The sequence below is a fragment of the Schistocerca cancellata genome, chromosome 3, assembly GCF_023864275.1.
Source record: "Schistocerca cancellata isolate TAMUIC-IGC-003103 chromosome 3, iqSchCanc2.1, whole genome shotgun sequence".
Lineage (NCBI taxonomy): Eukaryota > Metazoa > Arthropoda > Insecta > Orthoptera > Acrididae > Schistocerca > Schistocerca cancellata.
The window spans coordinates 631026740-631054314 of NC_064628.1; the positions used below are offsets into that span (position 1 = coordinate 631026740).

The 27575-nt window shown below is 41.4% G+C and overlaps 1 protein-coding gene across 1 annotated transcript in view; it reads left to right on the top strand.

The window, feature by feature from the left end:
- The window catches only part of LOC126175558 (85/88 kDa calcium-independent phospholipase A2-like), a 170271-nt gene that overhangs the window by 55800 nt on the left and 86896 nt on the right, over positions 1 to 27575 (top strand). The window contains exon 7 of the mRNA XM_049922408.1: positions 11645 to 12060. Within this exon, the coding sequence (XP_049778365.1) occupies positions 11645 to 12060 (416 nt within the window). The remainder of the gene's footprint in view (positions 1 to 11644; positions 12061 to 27575) is intronic.

The following is a 27575-nucleotide window of genomic DNA, read 5'->3' on the forward strand; positions in this document are numbered from 1 at the left end:
CCGGATAATAGCATCCCGTACCATGGAATCGGCATAGGATTCTTTGTGAACGTCAGTAACAAAGTGACACTTTCGACTGAGGCCTTGAAGTTCAGCAGCCCAAGCGCGATAGGACTGGTTTGGTTGTTTGTGACAGCGGTAAAAGGCAACACGAGAGGCTACCACATGCGTTTGCTTTTGAAAATAGACAGACAGAAGGGAGCACATTTCAGCAAAGGACAAAGACGCAGGATCCTTCAAAGGAGCCAATTGCGACAACAACCGATACATTTGAGGTGAAATCCAGGAAAGGAACAGAGACTTACATGGTTGTTCGTCCGTGACATGAAATGCCAAGAAGTGCTGTCGAAGACGTTTTTCATAATCAGACCAGTCTTCCGCCGTCTCGTCGTAAGGTGGAAAAGGAGGTACAGCGAATGACGAAGCATTGGACGCCGCGACGAAATCGTGAATCGCCGCTGTTAGAAGTGTTTGCTGTTCAAGGAGATTTTGCAAGAGCTGCTCGACAGTAGCCATGGAACCCTGTGAGTCAACGGTGAAAAGGAAAAATCCACTACCTCGTCGCCAATTTTATATCTTCAAATTTAACACATAATTCGGACAACACAACAACACATAAGTCACTGAGTAAGTTGACCTGTGTACAAGTCGGCATTCGATCAAACACTGAGTCTCAGTCTAGCGGCCGCTGCTCGGCTGGCCGCTTAGGTGGCGCAGCTGCTGCCTGGCTGGCAGCCAGCACCGCACATAGAGGACGTGTGTAATTGCACGGCGGCACTTTGAATAATCGGCGAGTCTCAACACAAACTATTTTATTTTGTGTGCAGAACAAAAGCCTTGTTTTTTTCTTCAAAGGGAACTCCAGCCTTGAAGTCAAAATTCCGAGGGCAAATACTGACGCTACATCCTCTCCCATTTTCATTTTAACTACCAGAACATGTCATTGAATACTGTAGCCCAGCAGCTTTCAAACTTTTCTTGGCAACAGAACCCTTTTGAAATATAAATATTTTGTGGAGCCGTAAAATAAACAGAATGTGGTTTTATGTTCATTCTGTGATTATAGGCATTTAATGAAAATAAAAATACATAGTCATTTAATGAAAATAATAAACATGAATTGAATATACTGCAGTCTGAGAGTGGTGCATGGATTCACCTCACTGAATAGGACTGTGCGTTGCAGTCACAACCGTGAGCAGGAATTATACTGTGTGCTGCATGAGTTCATATAGCCTCGGGTGATGAAACATAGACATCAAAGTAATGAAGTTCTTTGAGGTACTTCAAGGTGTTCAGCATGGTTGCTGGTGCTTGTATGAGTATTGAGTTACCACATGACTTACTCATAAAAGTTAAATTATTTTGTTTGTAGTTTTTGATGATAGTGTTATTGTAAATTTTTTATGCTGCTTGTCACGTCATTTTTGGCTTTTTGCGCTGAGAGAAAATGTCTTTTGTATCATGGTCATTGATATGATATTTATAAGAGTTGTTTTTCCCAGAGTGTGACAAGACTTGATGTGCTTTGTTCTGTAGGTTGAAACTATTTTTGCGTAGCCCTCGCAGAGGCTGTGTGAAGCTTCAGAGCTCTATGGAGCATACTTTGAGTATCACTGCCCAAGGCATACCATTTTTAAATCTTCACCAATGAATCTCTTGTATTAGAAGCAAGACTTTTTATTCATTTATTGCTATCTAGGTTGGTCACTCATGTATCATGCTCCTTGTGGCTGGTTTGTGGGGGTAGTTGGAGAATAAGGGACATGTGCAGTTATGGCTTGAGAGATTTGTGAAACTTTACTCCTTCCTTTATTTCTCTGCTGCAGAAGTAGAGGAGTCTAAAATCAGTTTCCACTGTTTCAACTTGAGAGACCATACCTGTTATACTCAAGCACTACTAAATTTATGGAAGAAGTGTGCTGTCCAACTCAAGCTCATTGCTGATTTGATATTAAACAAACATGAACCTTTTCAACATTGCTGGATACAGATTGCCACCATCCTTGTACAAATGTAGCAATGAAATATGAAACTGCAGAAATCAGAAGTAATGCATCTTTATTTCTCAGGTATGGTTTGTATTCGACCTAGGACTTTAAAGTAGCATATGTGCTGCTGTCTGTTTTCATTCTGCCCTTTCCCATTTTTCATTGGTTTGGTTAAATGCTTTCAGTACTATTGATTTACTTATTTTAATATTTAGTGCCTATGACATTTCATTTCCCCTTTTCCCTGTAATCATGGTACATTGAATTTTCAGAGATTAAGAAAGATATTCTGCTTTTATATTATGAATTTTGTATATTTGTGCTTCTGATTTGATAAAAAGATTGGCATAGGATGGTGCCTTGTAGGTGCCCATGGCTGTGCTGTGATTTGTTTATATACCTTCCCTTTAAAGGAGAAGTAGTTGTGGGTTAGCATAAAGTTCTTAGGATTGAGGTAGTGGGTTTAGAGTCTGAAGGGAATTGGGAAAGGAAGTGTTCAAGAGTGGTAAGACCATGGGCATGAGGGATGTTGGTGCATAGGGATTCAGAAGGCAAAGGGGTTGGGATGGTGGAGAATCAGGGAAGAGAGTGGTTAGTATCTTGGACATGGGATTCGAGTTTATGGGGAGTTGATGGGAGGTGTTGATCAATGAGGGCTGAAATTCTTACAATGGGGGCACAATAACCAGCCACAATGGGTTGGGTTATGGCTCTTGGGGAGCATGTAGAAGATGGGTGTGTGGTGTGTCATGTGGATAAGGAGGGAAATGGATTCAGGGGGGGATGTTCTGGGAAGGGCCTAAGGCTTTAAGCAAGGATTAGAGTTTATGTGAATCTTCTTTGATGGGATCACTTCTGGCAGAGTTTTTACCCACAGCTACTTCTCATTTGAAGGGAAGATACATAAACAAAAACAAATGCACAGCACAGTCATGGGCAGCCAGATGGCACACTCCTATGCCATCCTTTATATGGGCCATCTAGAGGAGACATTCCTAGCCTCCCAAAACACCAAACCGGTAGTCTGGTTCAGGTTAGTTGATGATACATTCACGTTCTGGACTCACCACTGAGACTCCCAGTCTTTGTTCCATCACAACCTCAACATCTCTTGCATCCGCTTCTCATGGTCCTCCTCAACTCCGTGTGCCACCTTCCTTGATGTTGACCTCCTCCTCCCTGATGGCTCCATCTGCACCTCTGTCCACATTAAATCCACCAACCACCAACAGTACCTGAATTTTGACAGCTATCATCCCTTTCACACCAAAAAATCCATCTCGTATAACCTGGCCACCCGGGGATGACATATCTGCGGTGAGAAAATTCCCTTGCTTGGTATGCTGAGGGTCTCACCAATGCTTTCACAGACAGGCACCATGTCCCAAACCTAGTCCACAAACACCCAGTTACAAAGGAGTGTTCCCTTCATCACATAGTACCACCCCTGACCGGAACAACTGGACCACATCCTTTGCCAGGGCTTTGATTGCCTATCATCATGCCCTGAAATGAGGGACATCCCATGCGAGATCCTTCCCATCCCTCCTAAAATGATGAAGTGATGGACTGCCACCCACCCAACCTCCACAATATCTTTGTCCATCTCCATGCCACTCTCAGTCCCAATCCTTTCCCACAGGAATCATATCCCTGTGGAAAATCCAGGTGCTAAACCTTCCCAATCCACACAGCTAGCACTTCGTATTCCAGTCGTGTTACTGTGCAGGTGGGAGTTATCCTTACAACACATTGTCCACTCCTGTAAGTATCTCGGCCTCAACATACAGTAATATACTGTCTCCACCCTTCACCCAACAGTTTCCACGCCCTCTGTCATGTCATCTCCTCCCCATTCTTATCTCCCACCCTGTTTATTTGCAGCCCTCTGCAAATGCATCTGCCTGTCTTTCCCCGCTCCTCTCCTTGTTTGCTCCTTTTTTCCCCACCTCCCTGCCCAACAACCCCCTGACAGTCTAGTCCCTGCACAGTCCACTGGACAGTGTTCATCTCTCTCCCCACATGTACACTACTATCCCTTCCCCACCCCCTCCAGACTGCTGCTTGCATCCCATGTGATAGGTTAAGTCCAGCCCTAGATGCTGGAGTCGGCTGTCATATATATGTGTGTGTGTGTGTGTGTGTGTGTGTGTGTGTGTGTGTGTGTGTGTGTGTGTGTGTGTGTGTGTGTGTGTTTTTCTGAAGAAGGCTGTTGCTGAAAGCTCTCTGTGAGTATCTTTAAATTGTGCCTGTCTGCAACTTGACCTGTCTTCTTTACAGTAATCAGCAATCTGCCTTTTCCTACATTGTTGATATTCATACCTGGAGTTTCCATTGTTTGATTACTTATGACCTGGTAACTCATAATCGTGTTTTTCATGCTACTATGAAATAACAACAGTACAGTAACAATAATTATTCACCATATTTCCCCGAGTATAAGATTACCCTGAATATAAGATGAGCCACCCGCCCCTTAAGAAGCTCCTTGAGAAAGATTTATTTTTTAACTTATTCTGTCTAACCAGAATTACAGGCTGTTATTTACATGAGGTGTCTGCCTTACAAGTTAATAATACACCTATTCTAAACTTAAACCATTTACTCACTGTCTATATTTTGATAATATAAAGAGAAATAAAATAAACAAAAAGGAATTGTTTACACTAATTTTTATGTTCTCTGTAATTTTTGTTCGCTTAGCCTGTCATCTGTGACATCACTATTTTTATTCATCATTGTCATCATCATAACAGGACAGCCTTGAAACTTACATCTTCACTGTCGCAAATATTTGGCTATTTATTTCGAACATGTTGCTATTTCTGATGTTGTCATTATGGTTTGACCTGAGAACACAGCTATTTTTTTCTGACCATGTAGTGGACTTCGCGTCTATACTGACATGACAATGTTAAAGTGTCTCTTGCTTCTGACCATATCATCTTCCTGTCACTCTCTCATTGGCTGTATAGTAACAGCAGCGGAAAAATAACCTGTAGAATAACCTTGCTCCCTGTCATCCCCATCATAATTCACAGTGAGCATTGACAACAATGCTACACGAAATACTTAACTACGCCACTGGCCCCAGTCTAGACTTATAGCATTTCCCACAGAAATGTATTCTGTTATTGAGTATTTGTCCAATTTTAAAGTTGGTTCAATTTAGAGAGCAAATGGATTCAGGCAAACTGCAGTTTAAATGTGGTAGATTTTCATAAAAAGCCAAAGTAAGCAGTATAGATTTCCATGGTTTGCAACATGATGATATTTGCTGTCTGCTCACCACTCCACTCTCCTTGCTCATTGTAGTGTTCCCTCCAACACTTCCATAGTGCTGTGCTTGAGCAATAATGAAACACAAGTGACAATATCTTGTATCGCATAGGTCATATGTAACAATAACATGATTCAGTCCATTTCTCGAACTTTTGGTCTGCCCGCGATGTAGTGACATCTATTGCTACTGCCTCCACAATGGACCTTTCTGCTATAAATTATTCCTGCAATAACAACTGCAGTCATTTTAATGTGATTTATTTAATTTTTTAGGCATTTCATTCTGGATTGACTTTCTTTCTCATTTCATTCAAGGTGCTATCTTGTTCTAAAACTGATTAGAAGCTAGTGACATTTTCCCCCAGTATCCTAATACATGAACAGTGGTCAAATTTCTCATTTGCAACCCACTTGGTAAATCATCAGTTTCTCATTTCCCAATAGAATATTGACTGTGATTCAGAATCAAGTAATGGTTTTTGAAAGAAGTTTACTTAAAAAGCTGTCTAAATCTGTGTAGGGCCTATATGGTCTCTGTACATGTAGGAGAACTTTTATTGGAAACTTGTTAAAAATACAACAAAGATTTGTTTGCTGTTAGAATGCAATGTGATTTCCTCCTGTGTTTCACAGACTTGTTAATTTTTAAGCAGAGCGTTAGATTGTTGCAGTGGATAGCTCATAGTTTCTCACGTATCCCTCGCACTAGTGCCGTAAGCCAAATGTCATGTTATTGTTCAAGCAAGGTCGATACTGCACTGAGCACTTCAGCTTATCTGGAAACCTCGAGCCTATTCACATGAAAGCCTTGTTTGCTCAGCCCTACCCTTATGGTGCTCTTCAAAATAAATTTGTATAAAACCTCAGTAGCCAGATCTTCATCTGCAAATGTAAGATGACCACTATATTGGTCTAATAAACAACGTAAAAATGTTGACCTCAACAGCAATAGTTTAATCTGCAAATAATTTTTTGAATGACGAATTGGGGAAAAGCCCTCATCTTATGATTGAGTAAATGCAGAATATGGAGTGCAGAAATAGCAAACTGTTAGAATGGAAATAACTTTTGTCATTAGTATGAGAAAAATGCTTTTCTTAGGTCTTGTCTCCACGTGTAGGAAAGTGAGACATAATATATTCTTCTTTCAAGAAATTATATTTTCAGCTGTGATGTTTGTGAAAGGATCAGCTATTAAAAGATCAGAATTAATAATGGCTACAAATTGCAGCAGAATGTTATGTTGTATTAAATTGTTCTCAAGTAACATATTTGCATTGCTTATTGTAGGGACGATAAAAATATGCCTTCATTGCAGAATGGCAAGTCTAAATAAAGTATTACATGGGACTTAATAACTATGTACTGTTAATAAATCAAATGCTACGCACTTGCCTGCGCACTTGGCTACAGAGCTCCTTGCTGTAAAGCTGAACATTTAGATCATGACAGCATACTACGGCTACATGATAGAGTATAGAAAGATTAAAAATGCTTATCTCCCTTTTGGGATCACCTCATCCACTGGAGGGGTTTTCTCGTAAACTAGTGTGGCATGTCAGACTTTGCCGTGCATGTATTGGCCTTCTTTATACAGTCAACCACTGTTAGATATGTATCTGTAAGTGCTTAATTTGTTCTGTTGTAGTTTATGATAACAGAATTTCAAGTTCAGATACCTCCTTGCTTTGAGTCCAGTTACTGGAATCATAACCCTACCACATTAACAACAACCTTTTCATTATTGCCTCATTCCCTTTGTAGAGAAGAGGGAGTTTACCACCATTAGAGGCCTAGGCATAGTTTAATGTTCCCAAGCACATTGTACAATAATGGATAGAAGGCTATGCCTACTGAGAAACATGGATTAAGCAGTTGGCGTTCAGGAATTGGATGCTGCCACACGAGTTAATGAACTGGTAAACACATCATGGCAAGATCAGTTTTATACAAGTGCAGCTGAAATATACTCCAGCATTTTTTGAGTCACTGGGTGTAGTTTATCGCCAATTTAAAAAGACTGGGGCGCAAAAAAAAAAAAAAAAACATATGAAGGACTCAAATGTTACTTAATGAGCGGTGGTGCAGTAAGAGTATACATACAAGCCACAGAAAATCTATTTAAACACAAATTATAACTGCTAGACATCTTGCAATATATGCATGTCTGTGGCAGTGTGGGATTAGATCTCAGCAATCGTGCATGGATAGTTTGGAGAACAGAAAGGGAATCCATTTCTGGGTTGGCCTCTTCCAACACCAAATCTCAACCCAATTAAAAAAAAAAAAAAAAAAAAAAAAACAGTGTGAGTAAACTGACCTGCCCTCATACCAAGAACCTGCAATGATCTTAGGAACATCATTCTAGCTGCCTGGGGCAATGTCAGAGAAAATACAAGATTTATGTCCAATGTCACATGCTCTTTTTCCCTTGTCAAATGTATAACGCCATCATAGTGGAAGTATTCAGGATAATTAAATGCAAACAAACTACGTTTCTTTTTTTTTTCCCCAGAGCCTAAAGTGTCTTAATATGAATTGTATTGTTTCACTCCCTTCATTTTTTGTTTTCCCTCAGCCGTTAGGGGTAAAACCCAATGGGACTTGGGGCAAGTAAGGCTAGCAACCTGCTTCCCTGGTACTTTAAATATGATGCTGGCAATAATCAGAGCAAAATGCCTCGGACCTTTGGAGGTGACGGAGTCCCACCTCTAACTGACAAACCAGGGACTCCTAAGATACGACTTGGCAAACAAGTGGTAATGAGATGGGGAGCTATTAATATCAATGGGGGCTACTCTGGGAAGAAGGTAGAGCTGGCAGAGGCTGCAAGTAAGATGGGGCTGGACGTTTTAGCTGTTAGTGACATTCGGGTAAGGGGTGAGAAAGAAGAGGAAGTGGGAGAATACAAGGTCTACCTGTCAGGAGTCAAAGCAGGAATAGCACAATGGGGTGTAGGGCTTTACATCAGGAAAGAAATGGAACCCAGCGTAGTTGCAATAAGGTATGTAAACGAATGACTGATGTGGATAGATTTGACAGTGTCTAGCAAGAAAATTAGGGTTGTGTCAGTATATTCGCATTGTGAAGGGACAGATCAAGATAAGATGGATAGTTTTCATGAGGCACTCAGTGATGTAGTTGTTAGAGTAAAGGACAAGGACAGTGTTCTGCTCATGGGTGATTTTAACGCCAGGATTGGAAATCGAACAGAAGGGTATGAAAAGGTTATGGGTAAATTTGGAGAGGATATGGAGGCCAACAGGAACAGGAAACAACTCTTGGATTTCTGTGCCAGTATGGGCTTAGTAATCACAAACTCCTTTTTTAAACATAAGAACATTCACCGGTATACTTGGGAAGGCAGGGGAATCAGATCTGTCATTGACTATATAATAACAGATCAGGAATTCAGAAAGGCTGTGAGGGACACACGTGTATTCAGCGGATACTTTGATGACACTGATCATTATTTAATCTGCAGTGAAATTGGGTTTGTGAGGCCAAAAGTGCAGGAGGTCAGGTCCATATGTAGGAGGATAAGAGTGGAGAAACTTCAGGATAAGGAAATCAGGCACAAGTACATAACAGCGATCTCAGAAAGGTACCAGTTAGTTGAATGTAGTCAATTACAGTTATTGGAAAAGGAATGGACAAGGTACAGGGACACAGTACTAGAAGTGGCTAAAGAATGTCTTGGAACAGTAGTGTGTAAAAGTAGGATGAAGCAAACAACTTGGTGGAATGATACAGTCAAGGCAGCCTGTAAAATGAAAAAGAAGGCATATCAAAAATGGCTACATACCAGAACCCAGGTAGACAGAGAAAGTTATGTTGAAGAAAGAAACAAAGCCAAACAGATAATTGCAGCATCGAAGAAGGAATCGTGGGAAGACTTTGGAAACAGGTTGGAGACTATGGGTCAAGCTGCTGGAAAACCATTCTGGAGTGTAATTAGCAGTCTTCGAAAGGGAGGTAAGAAGGAAATGACAAGTATTTTGGACAGGTCAGGAAAACTGCTGGTGAATCCCGTGGATGCCTCGGGCAGATGGAGGGAATATTTTGAAGAGTTGCTCAATGTAGGTGAAAATGCGATCAGTAATGTTTCAGATTTTGAGGTAGAATGGGATAGGAATGATGTTGGAAATAGGATCACATTTGAGGAAGTCGAAAAAATGGTCAATAGATTGCAGTGCAATAAAGTGGCTGGGGTGGATGAAATTAAGTCGGAACTCATCGAATACAGTGGAATGTCAGGTCTTAAATGGCTACACAGGATAATTGAAATGGCCTGGGAGTCGGGACAGGTTCCATCAGACTGGACAAAAGCAGTAATCACACCGATCTTTAAACATGGAAACAGAAAAGATTGTAACAACTACAGAGGTATCTCTTTAATCAGCGTTGTGGGTAAAATCTTCTCAGGTATTGTTGAAAGGAAAGTGCGAGTATTAGTTGAGTACCAATTGGATGAAAATCAGTGTGGGTTTAGGCCTCTTAGAGGTTGTCAGGACCAGATCTTTAGCTTACGGCAAATAATGGAGAAGTGTTATGAGTGGAACAGGGAATTGTATCTATGCTTTATAGATCTAGAAAAGGCATATGACCGGGTTCCTAGGAGGAAGTTATTGTCTGTTCTACAAGATTATGGAATAGGAGGCAAACTTTTGCAAGCAATTAAAGGTCTTTACATGGATAGTCAGGCAGCAGTTAGAGTTGACGGTAAATTGAGTTCATGGTTCAGAGTAGTTTCAGGGGTAAGACAAGGCTGCAACCTGTCTCCATTGTTGTTCATATTATTTATGGATCATATGTTGAAAACAATAGACTGGCTGGGTGAGATTAAGATATGTGAACACAAAATAAGCAGTCTTGCATATGCGGATGACTTAGTTGTGATGGCAGATTCGATTGAAAGGTTGCAAAGTAATATTTCAGAGCTAGATCAGAAATGTAAGGACTATGGTATGAAGATTAGCATCTCCAAAACGAAAGTAATGTCAGTGGGAAAGAAATATAAACGGATTGAGTGCCAAATAGGAGGAACAAAGTTAGAACAGGTGGACGGTTTCAAGTACTTAGGATGCATATTCTCACAGGATGGCAACATAGTGAAAGAACTGGAAGCGAGGTGTAGCAAAGCTAATGCAGTGAGCGCTCAGTTACGATCTACTCTCTTCTGCAAGAAGGAAGTCAGTACCAAGACTAAGTTATCTATGCACCGTTCAATCTTTCGACCAACTTTGTTGTATGGGAGTGAAAGCTGGGTGGATTCAGGTTACCTTATCAACAAGGTTGAGGTTACGGATATGAAAGTAGCTAGGATGATTGCAGGTACTAGTAGATGGGAACAATGGCAGGAGGGTGTCCACAATGAGGAAATCAAAGAAAAACTGGGGATGAACTCTATAGATGTAGCAGTCAGGGCGAACAGGCTTAGATGGTGGGGTCATGTTACACGCATGGGAGAAGCAAGGTTACCCAAGAGACTCATGGATTCAGCTGTAGATGGTAGGAGGAGTCGGGGCAGACCGAGGAGAAGGTACCTGGATTCGGTTAAGAATGATTTTGAAGTAATAGGTTTAACATCAGAAGAGGCACCAATGTTAGCACTGAATAGGGGATCATGGAGGAACTGTATAAGGGGGGCTATGCTCCAGACTGAACGCTGAAAGGCATAATCAGTCTTAAATGATGATGATGACGATGAGATGAAACAAACTGTAACAGTTATACACAGTAGGACTGAAATCAAAGCAATACACAGCTGCTCTAGGTTTGTATCTTTAGGAAGCATAGATGGAATAGATTTTTTTTGTGTGTTTGAAATCAGAAAGTTCGACTGCATGTATATGCCATTTGACGTAGTTTAGTGAAAACATTTTCGTACTTTACTGTCATGGATGGGTTGGCATGTGGTATGATGAAAAAATAAGTACCATTAAGCTCAAAAGGGTTACTAACATCTCTCCATGAGATGACCATAAAAGTATTTAATTTTTTACTTGTGTAACTTATGGCTGGCTGTCAAGATTTTTAGGTGATGTTGGGTGGCTTGTGAGTGAGGTATCTTAACTGCATTAGCATTATCATTCAAACTGGAAGTATGATTCAACATACTTCTGAGACATGAACTGAGAATCATAACTGAATCTTTAGTTCTTTAAAAAATTCAATTGCAACTTGAAAACAAGTGGAGGAAATGTCATAAAAATGTGAGGCATAGTGCATCTTACATTCTAAAAGCTCTGTGTTTTTGAATTATTCACAGTGGCAGACAGCATCTTGTGTAAAAATATTTGTGACTTTGTTAAGATTGGCTATCAGGATTTTATTAAAAGTTTGATTCATTGTGATGTAATTCTGTACAGGAATAATCATCAAGAAACACCAAGACATTGTGTAGCCAGAGGAACAACTGGTGACCGTATACTGTGGTTGCTGCATGCTGTAGGAGCAGAGCGATGTTCACGTGATATGAAAGGTTGCCATCGGGGATGTTCAGCAACATCGACTGATCACCGTTTTGATGGTATTCCTCCTCCTCTTCCGTGTTCATCTCAGACTCGTGTTGAACTGGACAGGTTGCTGGATGCAGCTGCACTGTCAGGAACTCCAAAGAAGGGTTATCGTCTGCTGTGCTTGGATGGTGGTGGTATTCGTGGCATGATACTCACTGCTGTACTTTTAGAACTTGAAAAAGAATTGAAAAAACCAATACTCTACTGTTTTGACTGGATTGGTGGCACATCTACAGGAGGAATTCTTGCACTGGCACTATCTTGTGGTAAGTTTTCAATCATTTTAAATATGTTAATTTTGATAAAGTTCCTTTGTAAGTTTAATTAGCTACTAGTAACAATTTCATGCAAACTATTGTTTTATTTTTTAAGTTGCCCAAGTCTTGGCTTTAAAGCCTTTGCATTGGGAATTGGGTTTTTGTTATTGTTAGAACAAGTAATACACTATTCTTTTTTGATGATGTGCCAATCTCAAATTCCATAGTTCTCACTTAACTGAAGATGGCTGAGTCATTGTCCTTCCCCTCCCCCCCTCCCCATGCAGTTTGAGTGTCCTCAGGCAAAACCGTTCATATAGTTCAATAATTGTCACACTGTAAGAAACTTGTTGCTGTGGAAGATTAGCATTGCACAATCCACAATTTTTGTTATGCACAAAGTAGGTAGCTACTTCACAGCTGCACTGTCTTGCGATTGGACATCGCCTCTTAAAATATGTACATATAAATACTTATAAATTGATATCTCGTGCTGAGATTCTGCCTATATGTTTGGGCTAAACTCAAAAACTACTGCAGAGATTTTGATGCAGTAATAGATAGACTAATTCATGAGGAAGGTTTGTGTATATAATTTATAAATATATCATGCAAATTGACTTAACTGTGATGCGTTTTTCTCTAATGAAGCGTAGCTGCATTTGTCAGGGTTCATAAATTCTCAGAACAATTGACGTTTAACTCCAGAAAGCCTCATGAATTACTTCAACAACCTATGCATGATGTTAAAACAGGAGTGTGGTGCGCCATTAGTGCAAGACGAATTATTGGACCAATCTTTTTCCATGAAGCAATATGTTCTGACTGGTGTGTGAACAATATACTGCATCCCCCTTCCCCCTGCCTCCCCTCCTTGAGAACTAACACCTAACAAGAAGATACACAGTTATTTCATGCAGGACAATGCAAGACCACACATTGCCAATGCTTCTGTGACAGCAATATGAAGTGTTTTTGATGAGAGGATGGTTGACAGGCCTCCTCGTTCTTCGGATCTAAATCTGTGTGATTTTTACTGTTGGCAAATGTTAAAAGTCAAGGTGCATGCAGCCAATCCTCGCACCTTTGAAGAGTTGGAAGACAGGATTCAGCTAGTCATTTCCCAGATTTTGACAGCCGAAATTTGTCGAGTGTTTGCTAAGGTGATGTCGGGCTGCTCTTATCTTCTTCTTCTCCTTCTTCTTCTTCTTGCGTTATGGCCTCTGTAGGACCACGGGTAGCCCTTTCGTGGACTGCATTTTCCTCTTCTTCTCCCAGAACCTCTTCATTGTTTCTCTTCTTCTCTCCCGCTCCTCTTCTGAGATCTTCAGTTGCCGTTTCTCCTGTCGGCACTCTAATCTTTTCCTGTATTATTCTCTGTCATCGATCTTTGGCATATTGGTCATTGTACATTTGTTCCTCCAATTTTCCTTTCCTTCGACCTTGATCCCCAATTCCAACCAGTCCTTCTGAAGTTCAACAACCCACTTGGTTCCTGTCTTTCCCCTTGTCATTCCTGTTGTTTCCCACACTCTCTTCGCCATTCTGTCCATACTTATCCTAACTACATGTCCAGCAAACCTTGCCCTATTGAGTCTGATTTTCCCGGATATTGTTCTCATGTTCCAGTACAATTCTTCCCTATGTCTTTGCATCCACCTCTTTTGAGACCTAGTATTTTTCTCTCTTCTTTCTGTAGTTATTCTGCCCCATTTCTTCTTAGTGTCATCGTCTGAGAAGCATATAATACTGCATTACTCACTGTTGCCTTGTAGTGGCTTATCTTTGCCTCTGTGGATATATTCTTTATATTGTATATCTCTCTCGTCATGCAGAAGGCTGACCTCATCTTCTTTATCCTCTCTGTTATTCCCTCCTTGCTCCTGTTCCTTCCTGTTATAAATTCTCCCAGGTATTTAAATTTGTCCACCATTTGCACATTGCCGTCCGGTGTTTCCCAGTCTGCAGTGGTATTTAATGTCTTTGTCTTGTTATAGGCGATCCTCAGTCCCACCTTTCTGGCTACCTTACTTAAGTTGTCGAGTTGTGTCGTCTTCCATCTCACTTACTATTGCTGTGTCATCTGCAAAGGCTAGGCAGTCCACTTGAGCCCTGTTGTCCTTTTTGTCCCCCACATGGGTCTTTGGTATTCCCATTCCCAGGCTGCTCTTATCACAGAGGGACATCATTTTGAGCACCTACTGTACATAAAGGTAAGCTTAAGTTAATCAGATGGCAGAACTGTTTATGTGTAACTCAGGGGAACCATGCGCGCAGCCAACTACTGGCAGATTAATGTCCAAGAGTGAGACATGGTGGTGACTGCCTGTGGATGCTGTGGCTGTGGCAGTGGCTGCGGCAGTAGCCTGTGGCCATGCTGCAAGACCCGTGGTCCCCTCCCGGGCGTTTTTCATGAGACACTCTGTACATAGAAAATATGGTGACTCCTTGGTTTCTGGTATAGAATAAATATTGTAAATCAGTCTATACCTTCAGGGAAAAAACTTTCATCATTTGTCTGACTTCAGTGAATTACTGAGAACATCTGTAAATGGGGCTGTAGTAATTCCATGTTTGGAACAATTATAAGAAAAGCTTAGTCACCAGTACAAAGTTTTTGCTAAAATTAATACTCTGAACAACAGGTAGAGCATGTATTTCAACCTGAGCCTGTATAACAGAAAAGCAGCCAGAGGAGAAACGGTCCAAAAAGATTGGTTATTGATGTCTGTATCTACACTCATGATGCACACAATTTCAGTGTGTGTGCGTCCATACAGTTCACAAGCCTGTGTATAGGGGCCACCTGAGTCAGCCTCTAGGCGCACTTTGGTGAGCTGGCAAAGAAACAGCATTATTTAAGCAATCAGAAATGAGTGCTCATCCTGTTCCTTATGATGTATTACTGTTGTTCAGTCAATGTGTTCAATACTATGCACAACCTGTACCTTACATGTTGCTTTATAAAGAACTGTGTTCCATAAATTGTGTTTGACCTTGCTATAACAGTTATCTTGCTATGCATAGCCAAATTTCATCCAAGAGATGGTAGTATATTTAAAATTCAAAAGAATAAATATGCATTTTTTGTGGCAACAAGTGTGCATGCTCTCCTGAATTCTATTAAGCACACTCTGGGTATCAGACAGAAAAGTTTTTTGACATTCTATGCCAGTGCAGAAAATTGTATATTGGTGAAACTTGCTGTGTTATCAATGATAGTGGGATTAACCAAAACATCGTACACAGTTAGAACATAAGGAAAATCAGTGATTGCCAAACAGTGGCAGTAGATAGGAAGCAGAAAAGTGCTATAAAGACAAATATTTTTTATTCTGCTCTCTGTTTCTGGGATTTCATTGTGGAAGTGACTGTTCACACCTGAATAAATGATAATTTGATTAACAGAGACACTAGATACAAACCTCAACTTGGTGTGTGTGATCTGGTGCAAATATTGCAAAAATTACATTTATTACTGAGGACAGTGCAGTAAGAATGCTACTACTTTGTGACCTTGGATTTTGCAGCTCATTTCCAGGTGATTTTTTTCCCCCTTCTTTCAAAATGGTGTACTGTTAACCAAATGTCAGTGCTACAAGCAGCTGCTTTCTACACATGCCATGAGCTTTGCATTTGTCTGTATTCATTTCCAGCTGTTCACTGCCACGACACTTTGTGAAATGTATGAGACTTGCAAGAAACACAGCAGTTTGCAATTCATTCAGAGTATCATAAACAAATGGAAAAATAAAAATTAGCATTTCCCTCTGAGTTGTATTCAGCCACAGATGACATAGCAATCTTTTCTGGTAAGCTAAAAGGCATCATTGCTATGAACTTAAAAAACTAAACTGAAGGCAGATTGTACCAACAATTGTAGAAACCTCACTCCAAGCTCAGCTTGGTAATGCTTCTGTTCAAAAAGTGCATCTGATCATTATTCTTAAGTAAACTTTAACTTCTAACACTACTTACACTAGATTAGACACTTTGAATAGAAGAAGGGATCAGTTGGTAGTACACGTTCTGAGGCATCAAGGGATCTTCAATTTAGTATTGGAGGGAATCAGGAAGGGTAAAAATCGTAGAGGGAGATGAAGACATGAATACACTAAACAGATTCAGAAGGATGTAGGTTGCAGTAGGTACTCAGAGATGGTGAAGCTTGCACAGGATAGAGTAGCCTGGAGAGCTGCATCAAACCAGTCTCTGGACTGAAGACCACCACCACCAACAACAACAACAACAACAACAACTGCTACTACTTACACAGTTGAGAATGAAAATTAGTTGGGTAATGTTATTAGTATTTTGGCACACCTTTTGTGTACTGACACACTTCATAATTGAAAGCTGGACAGCACGTGCTGTGCTTAGCAGTTCATTGGTATGGTCCAGTGAAAGAACAGATGAGTGAAGAAAATTCATTCTTACTGCTGCTAGTGCTTTTGAGACTATGCAGAATGGTGAGGAATGATTGGATGTTCTGCAAACAGTCACTTATTCTAGATGTGACACTGAATTACCCATATAAATTCACTTGATTGCCCCGTATGATCTCAATGAAACATTTGATCTGATAAATTTCTTGACTCCAGGAAGGCTCCAGTATATGTAAGGTGTCACTGCTCTTATCTTTCATGTTACGTCATCTGCTGTAGCCACCATTAGACCAACAAGGAAGTGATTACACCAGTAGTAGGCTACCATTAGCTGTTTGGTATTGCACCCATTTCCTGATACACAGGCTACTTTAACTATTGTTTCAAATCTTGCAGGAGAACCAGAACATGGTATGTCAATCTCCTGTCCCCCTCCATCTTTACTAAAGCTGCAGATGACCAGAATAAAATTCAGTAATGACATTTCAGAAATTATTATTTGTTCAGCCTGAATGAGTAATTATCCAGGTAGATATCTAACTGTTAACAGAGATGCTGTGTCGCAGATAGGCACAACAGAAAGACTCTCACAATTATAGCTTTCGGCCGTTAAGGCCTTTGTCCACAACACACACACACACACACACACACACACACACACACACACACACACACACATGTATATGCACGCAAATGCAATTCACACACACAACTGCAGTCTGAGGCAACTGAAATCATACATTCCATCCTGGATTTTCCATTGTTTGCTTTTAACAATTGATGAGAAATAAGATGAATTTACAGTTTCAAACAAGTATTTGAAATGCAAACTTGGTTTAACAAAGGGGATATGCTGTTCATATTATAAAATGCAGGTTTGTAGTTGTGAGACTTCAAAGTTTTGCAAGGTATCTGTATGTTACCAATATATGGGATTCTGCACCAGGCTTTCTAACTACTGACGGATTCCTGTTGACCAACATACAGAAGTGGTATAATTTTATACAGTTTCTTCTTTCATAACATACTGGCTGGCACAAAATGGATATCTGGATTTCAAATTAGTATAATAGTATCTCTTTGATCACTTACAAAATGCACTCACATCACTACAATTGGTAATGTGTCCAATTTATGAACTTTCATGTGTTTCACATTTTAAAGATAAAATCAGGCAGATAGCATCCTTCTTCATGAATACACATTTAAAGTCTTTCTTTGAAGTTCGCCATCACTTTCGTCAACATGTCATGTGGAACAGCAGCAATTTCTTGACATATTGAAACTTTCAGGCCATTGATTGTACAAGGTTTTTTTGCAGTACACTTTACTTTTTAGGTAACCCCATAAGAAGAAGTCATAAACTAACAAATCTGGCCAGCATGCTGGCCAGTGGACTTCGCCAAAATGTGAGATCACGCATTGGGGAAACAACTGCCGTGGAATGGGCTGTGGCTCCATCTTGTTGGAACAACAAGTCTGCCATGTTCATCCCTATAATGTTCAGTTGTGGCTGCACGAAATTGTGTGGTGTTGCAACATAACGTGCAGCATTCACTGTTACACTAACATGGCCTTAAAAAAAAAAAGTCCATCATCACTCATCAACAACACACCATCAGCAGCAGCAAGAACTCAAAGCATTCTCTGATAAAACTGTCTCTGTTCATCATAATCGCAGTCATGAATCTTCTACATGACCATAATTTTGTAAGGATGATAACGTAGCTCATCCTTCAGGGTGCGCTGCAACAAGTGACGAGACAAGCCCAGAGTTGGAGTATGTTGCATAATAGAGTGACAAGGACTTTGGAGAACAGATGCTCTTACTCTAGCAACATTTTCCAGCATTTGCACCATGTAAGGACAAGTTGGTGATGTCTGCTTCATGATCGATCCAGTTGTGCAAAAAGAGGCAATGCAATGCAATTTTGTATTGTGATCATGTATCAAAGCTATTTTGCAAAACATTGAAGTGTGTATGGAAAAGCCGTTGAATTGTGATCACAGGGTCATTAATTTTGAAGAAATGTTCGTCAGTAAAAACGCTATGAGGCACAGCTGCTACTGAAACTGGATGCTCTAACTTACAAAACATCAGGTCAACACCCCCCCCCCCCCCCACCCCCATTCCAGTTCCACCATTGATACTACTCAAGTCAAATCGATGTGTTCTCTTTGCACCACCCTTTATCATCAATCAGGGCAGAGCTATAACCATTAAAGGAAGCGATCAGTGTGACGTTCTGTTGTTCTGTTTGAAAGGCTGATTCAGGTAGTGGAACAGATAAGGGACAATGAAACATTAAAAGGAAAGCTGCATGTTTATGGCTGTATAGATGCCAGAATTGTATAGGGATTGCCATATCTGTAGCTATGTTTTTTTGTAAATGCTAAATAAGTGTGCTTTTGAGTAAATATCTATAGTAAGGCACAAGAAATGTGTAGAAGAGCCTCCCAGTTCCAATGTAAAGGGGATGTTCAAGTTTAAATGTTGTAATAATGTGTTTAATTGACTAATGGTGGTTTTTTGTTGTTGTTGTCGTCGTCATCATTTTCAGTCCAAAGACTGGTTTGATGCAGCTCCCCATCCTACTCTACCTTGTGCAAGCCTCTTCAACTCCGAATAACAACTGCAACCTACATCTTTCTGCATCTGCTTACTGTATTCACCTTTTGGTCTTCCTGTATGACTCCCCCCCCCCCCCCCCCTTCCCCAAACACACACACACACACACACACACACACACACACACACACACACACACACTCACTCTTCTATCTATCAGAAACCAAATTAGTGACCCTTTAATGTCTCAGAATGTGTCCTATCAGCTGATCCCATCTTTTGGTAAAGTTGTGCCACAAATTACTTACTTACCTCCCCAATTCTATTCAGTACTTCCTCACTAGTTACGTGATCAACCCATCTAATCTTCAGCATTTTTCTGTAGCACCACATTATGAAGCTTCTATTCTCTTTTTATCTAAAACCATTTATCGACCATGTTTCACTTCCATACATAGCTACACTCAGACAAATAACTGCAGAAAACACTTAAATCTATATTCAATGTTAACAGATTTCTCTTCTGCGGAAATGCTTGCCATTACCCATCTACATTTCATATCCTCACTACTTTGGCCATCATCAGTTATTTTGCTGCCCAAATAGCAAGACTCATGTACTATAGTAAGTATCTTGTTTCCTAATCTGATTCCCGCATCATCAGATTCAGTTAGACTACATTTCATTATCCTTCTGTTGCTTTTGTTGATGTTCGTCGTACACCCTTCTTTCAAGACAATGTCTATTCCATTCAAATGCTCTTCCATGTACTTTGCTGTCTCTGACAGAATTACAGTATCATTGGCAAATCTCAGAGTTATTATTTCTTTTCTGTAAACTTTAATTCCTACTCCAAATTTTTCTTCAGTTTCCCTTACTGCTTGTTCTGTGTACTGATTGAATAACATTGGGGATAGGCTAGAACCCTCTCCCCCTCCCTCCTCAGCCACTGCTTCCCTTTCATGCCCCTCGACTCTTATTACTGCTAGCTGGTTTCTGTACAGGTTGGTAATATCCTTTTACTCGCTGTATTTTACCCTTGCTACCTTCATAATTTCAAAGAGAATATTCCAGCCAACATTGTCAAAAACTTTCTCTAAGTCTACAAATGCTATAAATGTAGGTGTGCCTTTCCTTTGCCTATCTTCTGAGATAAGTCATAGGGTCAATATTGACTTGCATGTTCGGACATTTCTCCGTAACCCTAACTGATCTCCCCCGAGGTCTGCTTCTATCAGTTTTTTAATTCGTCTGTACAGAAATCGTGTTAATATTTTGCAACCATGACTAATTAAACTGATAGTTTGGTAATTTTCATACCTGTCAACAACTTCTTTCTTTGAAATTGGAATTACCACATACTTCATGAAGTCTGAGGGTATTTTGCTTGCCATACATCTTGCATAACAAATGGAAGGGTTTTTCTTCACCCTTGGCAGCTCCCATCCCTTCCCCTCAAAGAACTCCTCCTCCTCCTCCTCGACCAGGGAAGACATCCTTTTCTCTGGCTCATTCTAGGGATTGGGCTCCCTCTTAGAACACCCCTCCCTGGTGTTCTTAGGATAGGGAGCTGGCAACCTCGAGTCAGACAAGGGACCCATGCTCCAAGGGCTCCAAAGCTGCTTGCTCTCTGTGTGATCCTGACATCGCTGCCACCTATTCTCTTACTGATAACACATCTTCCTTCCCACTGAGGGAGAAGAAGCAGCAGTGCAAGTCAAAGGACGAGGCTTCCCCGGCTTTCCGGGGGGGCTTCACCCCCTCCTCCTCATCTTGAATCAGACCCAGTTTTTATGGATGTCACTCCATCCTCATAGGTGAAAACCACTGACTCGGTGAAATGACCCTCCCTCAGCTTCTATATGTGTGCCCTGGATTCTAGAGAATTGCAACAGATGTTACCATCGCCCACTGGGAATTCAACAACTCATTTCCTCTCATTCTGCATTTTGTCTTGCTCTTCAGGAAAGGCAATCTATGATGGCCACTCTCCAACTTTTCATAGTTATCGGGCATTCTGTCAGAACTGTGTTGGTCCCAGGACAGGGTCTGGAGGGGCCTGCACTTTGTTCACACTGTTGTCATTAGTGACTGCATCCTCCTTCACACCAAACGGGAAGCAATAGCAGTAAGAGTGCGAACAGCTCCAGCAAGCACCATTTGTAATAACTACCTCCCTTTCATAGGCCACTTCTTTGTGTTGACTTACCTGCTTTAATACAGCAGCTCCTGCCATCATACTCAGGAACTTAAGTGCACACTATCCCCTGTGGTGTAGTGCCACTTTGATGGCTAGGGGCGTTCTGATTGACCAACTTATTACAGACTTTGATTTGTGTCTCCTTAATAATGGTTCCACTAGCCACTTCAGTGAAGTTCATGGCATCTTTTCTGGTAATTATCTCACGATCTCCTCCCCTGCTCTCGCAGCTTCCCTACATTTGTCACCCCATGATGACCTTTGTGACAGTGAGCACTTTCTGGTGACTCTCTCATTCCCCTGCCACTGCCAGGCCAACGGGTCCCCGCATTGGGTGTTCCGCAGAGCCAATTGGCCTTTATATACATCTGCTGTGCAATTTGATGCCTCTCTCTCGGATTGCATTGGTGCTGTTGTGCAAGACGTCTCCGCGCTCTTCTTCATACTGCTGGCACTGCTATCCCCCTATCCATAGGTCCCTTTGTCATTGACCACTACCGTGGTGGACCAAGGACATAGCAGTCGCTATCTAGGACCGCTGACGGGCATTGCAACAATTTAAACAACATCCTTCAGAGAAATCCTTTTCTGTTTTAAGCATTTCTCTGATAAGGCTTGCTACCTTATTAAGTAGAGTAAGCTCACCATGAACCATGGACCTTGCCATTGGTGGGGAGGCTTGCTTGCCTCAGCGATACATATAGCCGTACCGAAGGTGCAACCACAACGGAGGGGTATCTGTTGAGAGGCCAGACAAACGTGTGGTTCCTGAACAGGGGCAGCAGCCTTTTCAGTAGTTGCAGGGGCAACAGTCTGGATGATTGACTGATCTGGCCTTGTAACACTAACCAAAACGGCCTTGCTGTGCTGGTACTGAGAACGGCTGAAAGCAAGGGGAAACTATGGCCATAATTTTTCCCAAGGGCATGCAGCTTTACTGTATAGTTAAATGATGATGGCGTCATCTTGGGTAAAATATTTCGGAGGTAAAATAGTCCCCAATTCGGACCTCTGGGCGGGGACTACTCAAGAGGATGTCGTTATCAGGAGAAAGAAAACTGGCGTTCTACGGATCGGAGTGTGGAATGTCAGATCCCTTAATTGGGCAGGTAGGTTAGAAAATTTAAAAAGGGAAATGGATAGGTTAAAGTTAAATATAGTGGGAATTAACGAAGTTCAGTGGCAGGAGGAACAAGACTTCTGGTCAGGTGAATACAGGGTTATAAATACAAAATCAAATATGTGTAGTGCAGGAGTAGGTTTAATTATGAATAAAAAAAAATAGGTGTGCAGGTAAGCTATTACAAACAAAATAGTGAACACATTATTGTGGCCAAGATAGTCACGAAGCCCATGCCTGCTACAGTAGTACAAGTTTATTTGCCAAGTAGCTCTGCAGATGACGAAGAAATTGATGAAATGTAAGTGAAGGGAGATGAAAATTTATTAATCATGGGGGGACTGGAATTCAATTGTAGGAAAAGGGAGAGAAGGAAACGTAGTAGGTGAATATGGACTGGGGGGGAAGAAATGAAAGAGGAAGCCGCGTGGTAGAATTTTGCGCAGAGCATAACTTAATCATAGCTAACACTTGGTTCAAGAATCATGAAAGAAGGTTGTATACATCTAAGAATCCTGGAGATACTAGAAGGTATCAGATGACATATAATGGTAAGACAGAGATTTAGGAACCAGGTTTTAAATTGTAAGACATTTCCAGGGGCAGATGTGGACTCTGACAACAATCTATTGGTTATGAGCTGTAGATTAAAACTCAAGAAACTGCAAAAAGGTGGGAATTTAAGGAGATGGGACCTGGATAAACTGACTGAACCAGAAGTTGTACAGCGTTTCAGGGAGAGCATAAGGGAACAATTGACAGGAGTTGGGGAAAGAAATACAGTAGAAGAAGAATGGGTAGCTTTGAGGGATGAAATAGTGAAGCCAGCAGAGGATCAAGTAGGTAAAAAGATGAGGACTAGTAGAAATCCTTGGGTAACAGAAGAAATATTGAATTTAATTGATGAAAGGAGAAAATATGAAAATGCAATAAATGGAGCAGGCAAAAAGGAATGCAAACGTCTCAAAAATGAAAGCGATAGGAAGTGTAAAATTGTTAAGCAGGGACGGCTAGAGGACAAACGTAAGGATGTAGAGTGTTATCTCACTAGGGGTAAGATAGATACTGCCTACAGGAAAATTAAAGAGACCTTTGGAGAACAGAGAACCACTTGTGTGAACATCAAGAGCTCAGATGGAAACCCAGTTCTAAGCAAAGAAGGGAAAGCAGAAAGGTGGAGGGAGTATATAGAGGGCTTTTACAAGGGCAGTGTACTTGAGGACAATATTATGGAAATGGAAGAGGGTGTAGAAGAAGATGAAATGGGAGATACGATACTGTGTGAAGAGTTTGCCGGAGCACTGAAAGACCTGAGTCGAAACAAGGCCCCGGGAGTAGACAACATTCCATTAGAACTACTGACAGCCTGCGGAGAGCCAGTCCTGACAAAACTCTACCATCTGGTGAGCAAGATGTATGAAACAGGCGAAATACCCTCAGACTTTAAGAAGAATATAATAATTCCAATCCCAAAGAAAGCAGGTGCTGACAGATGTGAAAATTACCGAACAATCAGTTTAATAAGTCACGGATGCAAAATACTAACGTGTATTCTCTACAGCCAAATGGAAAAACTGGTAGAAGCTGACCTCGGGGAAGATCAGTTTGTATTCTGTAGAAATGTTGGAACACGTGAGGCAGTACTGACCCTACGACTTTCTTAGAAGCTAGATTAAGGAAAGGCAAACCTACATTTCTAGCATTTGTAGACTTAGAGAAAGCTTTTGACAATGTTGACTGGAATACTCTCTTTCAAATTCTGAAGGTGGCAGGGGTAAAATACAGGGAGCGAAAGGCTATTTACTATTTGTACAGAAACCAGATGGCAGTTATAAGAGTCGAGGGGCACGAAAGGGAAGCAGTGGTTGGGAAGGGAGTAGGACAGGGTTGTAGCCTATCCCCAATGTTATTCAATCTGTATATTGAGCAAGCAGTGAAGGAAACAAAAGATAAATTCAAAGTAGGTATTAAAATCCATGGAGAAGAAATAAAAACTTTGAGGTTCGCCGATGACATTGTAGTTCTGCCAGAGACAGCAAAGGACTTGGAAGAGCAGTTGAACGGAATGGACAGTGTCATGATAGGAGGGTATAAGATGACCATCAACAAAAGCAAAACGAGGATAATGGAATGTAGTAAAATTAAGTCAGGTGATGCTGAGGGAATTAGATTAGGAAATGAGACACTTAAAGTAGTAAAGGAGTTTTGCTATTTGGGGAGCACAATAACTGATGATGGTCAAAGTAGAGAGTATATAAAATGTAGACTGGCAATGGCAAGGAAAGTGTTTCTGAAGAAGAGAAATTTGTTAACATCGAGTATTGATTTAGGTGTCAGGAAGTCGTTTCTGAAAGTATTTGTATGGAGTGTTGTCATATATGGAAGTGAAACATGGACGATAAATAGTTTGCACAAGAAGAGAACAGAAGCTTTTGAAATGTGGTGCTACAGAAGAATACTGAAAATTAGATGGGTAGATCACATAACTAATGAGGAGGTATTGGTTCAAATGGCTCTGAGCACTATGAGACTCAACTGCTGTGGTCATCAGTCCCCTAGAGCTTAGAACTACTTAAACCTAACTAACGTAAGGACATCACACGCACCCATGCCCGAGGCAGGATTTGAACCTGCGACCGTAGCAGCAGCGCGGCTCCGGACTGGAGCGCCTAGAACCGCACGGCCACCGCGGCCGGCGAGGAGGTATTGAATATAATTGGGGTGAAGAGGAGTTTGTGGCACAAGTTGACTAGATGAAGGGATCGGTTGGTAGGACATGTTCTGAGGCATCAAGGGATCACCAATTTAGTATTGAAGGGCAGCGGGGAGGGTAAAAATCATAGAGGGAGACCAAGAAATTAATACACTTAGCAGATTCAGAAGGATGTAGGTTGCAGTAGGTACTGGGAGATGAAGCAGCTTGCACAGGATAGAGTAGCATGGAGAGCTGCATCAAACCAGTCTCACGACTGAAGACCACAACAACAACAAGCTGGGAGTGCTATGTTTCCTCCTTCGGGACGTATGCCTCTTCATTATATGTTTGGTCTGAGCTCTGTATCATTCTGGGCTGCCAGTGACAGTCACGTGTCCAGAATCTTATCCTCCATGGTGCTCTGTGTACTTATCAATTGGTTCGTGCAGAAAACCTTGTGATACACTTTGTTACAGCATCGACATCCTTTTCGTATCTTGCTTTTCTCTGGCAGAAACGTCAAGTTGAACAGAGCCCCTGTTGTTCCAGCCCTATAATGAACCTTTCACTGAATGGGAATTCTTCCCATGACACAGCCCCAGGCCCAGATTCCATCCGCAGCCGGATGATCCAATGTTTGGACATTACCCAAAGGCAACATCTACTCAGGGTCTTCAGTCGCATTTGGCTCATTGGTGCCTTCTCCTCGCAATGGCAAGACTATATAGTTATCGCCATCCTTATGCCAGGGGAAAACCGAACATCTGTCGACAGTTACTGCCCAATTAGCCTGATGAATATACTTTGAAAACTGCTTGAGAGGATGGTTAGCTTGTGATTATGTTGGGTACACGAATCTCGGAGCCTTTTGTCTCAGTATCAGTGTGGCTTCCGGGAAGGAAGACCTCCAACAGACCATTCACTCATATTGGAAACAGCAATCCGACAGGCTTTTACTAACTGCCAGCACCTAGTTGTGTTCTTCTTTGACCTACATGAGGCATGCAACGCAGCTTGGTGCCATCACATTTTAGTTACCCTCCATGACTGGGGCTTTTGCAGCCCCCTTCAGATTTTTATTGACGAGTTTTTATCCCACCGGCTCTTCTGGGGTTAAGTTGGCTCTTCACTCAGCACCCCTCGATTCAGGAGAACAGTATCCCGAAGGATTCTTTGTTAAGTGTCACATTCTTCCTCATAGCCATCAATGGACTTGGAACCTCCGTTGAGCCTGTAGTTGCCCTGGCATTGTATGTTGACAATTTTTGCATCTGATGGTAGTCAGGTTTATGGCTCAGCAGCTCCTTCCGCTCTGAAAATACAGGGTGTACATAAAGTCCAGGAATGCTTTGAATTATTTATTGCACAAGAACTAAACATTGTACAGATGTTACACATATTGCATTCTGAAGAGAAAATCTGCATTTTTTTTGTTTTTACAAATGTTTGATATGCGAACCATGAGTGACCCGGCAGACTTGCCATACCCGTCCCAGTATGGCATTGTCGACTGTGGCAGTCGCTTCCTGAATTCTCTCCCGAAGCTCTGCTACATCATGTGGTAGAGGTGGTACATACACCAGATCTTTAATGTGTCGCCACAGAAAAGAGTCACATAGAGTGAGATATGGTGATTGGGGAGGCCATTTCATGAAACAGCTGTCCTCTTCTGTAGCACGGCCAATCCATCAATGTGACAGCTTTGTGTTCAGGTACCCACGAACGTCATGATGAAAATGGTGTGGAGCCACATCCTTCTGAAAGATGAACAGAGAGTCCAATTGCATTTGAGTCATCAGCCATTGCTGCAATGTGTCTAAGTAGGAATATCTAGTGACAGTGCTGTTGGCAAAGAAGAATGACCCGTATGGTTTTCGACATGACAAGACACACAAAAACATTTACCTTTGGGGTATCACACTCAAATTAAATGCATTCGTGTGGATGCTTTGTACCCCAGATTCAACAATTCTGCCTGTTCACTTTCCCATTAGTGTGAAAAGTGGCTTCGCTGCTAAAGATTAAGCACTCAACAATGCCATCGCCATCCTAATTCAATAGTTGCAACTACGAACAAAACTCAAAACGCTTTGTCTTTGTCATCATCAGTGAGCTTCCGCACTAGCACTTATTTGAATGGCGTCATAGAGAGCTCCTGTCACAGGATTTTCCACACTGTCATTGGTGCCATTTTGTGTTCACGGGATGCACAACACACCGATTTCTTTGGACTCTTTATGAATGTCTCTCGTATGCGCTCCACATTCACTTCATTTACATTGGGATGTCCAATTCTCTTTGCAGGGCACAAGCAACCCATTGTAACAAATTTGTTGTGCCAGTGGTAAACGGCCTTCCTTGTTGGTGACTTCTTACTGTACTTGGTTCTAAATACCCGTTAAACAGCTGTAGCACACTTGTTTTTGTCGAACTCCAACACACAGAAAGCTCACTCTGCACCTGAACTCGCCATGTTTGTGACTAACACTGACTATCGGCAAATTACCAAACTATGCTGTGGCAGTATACATAAAAAAAAAAACTTACAGGGTTTC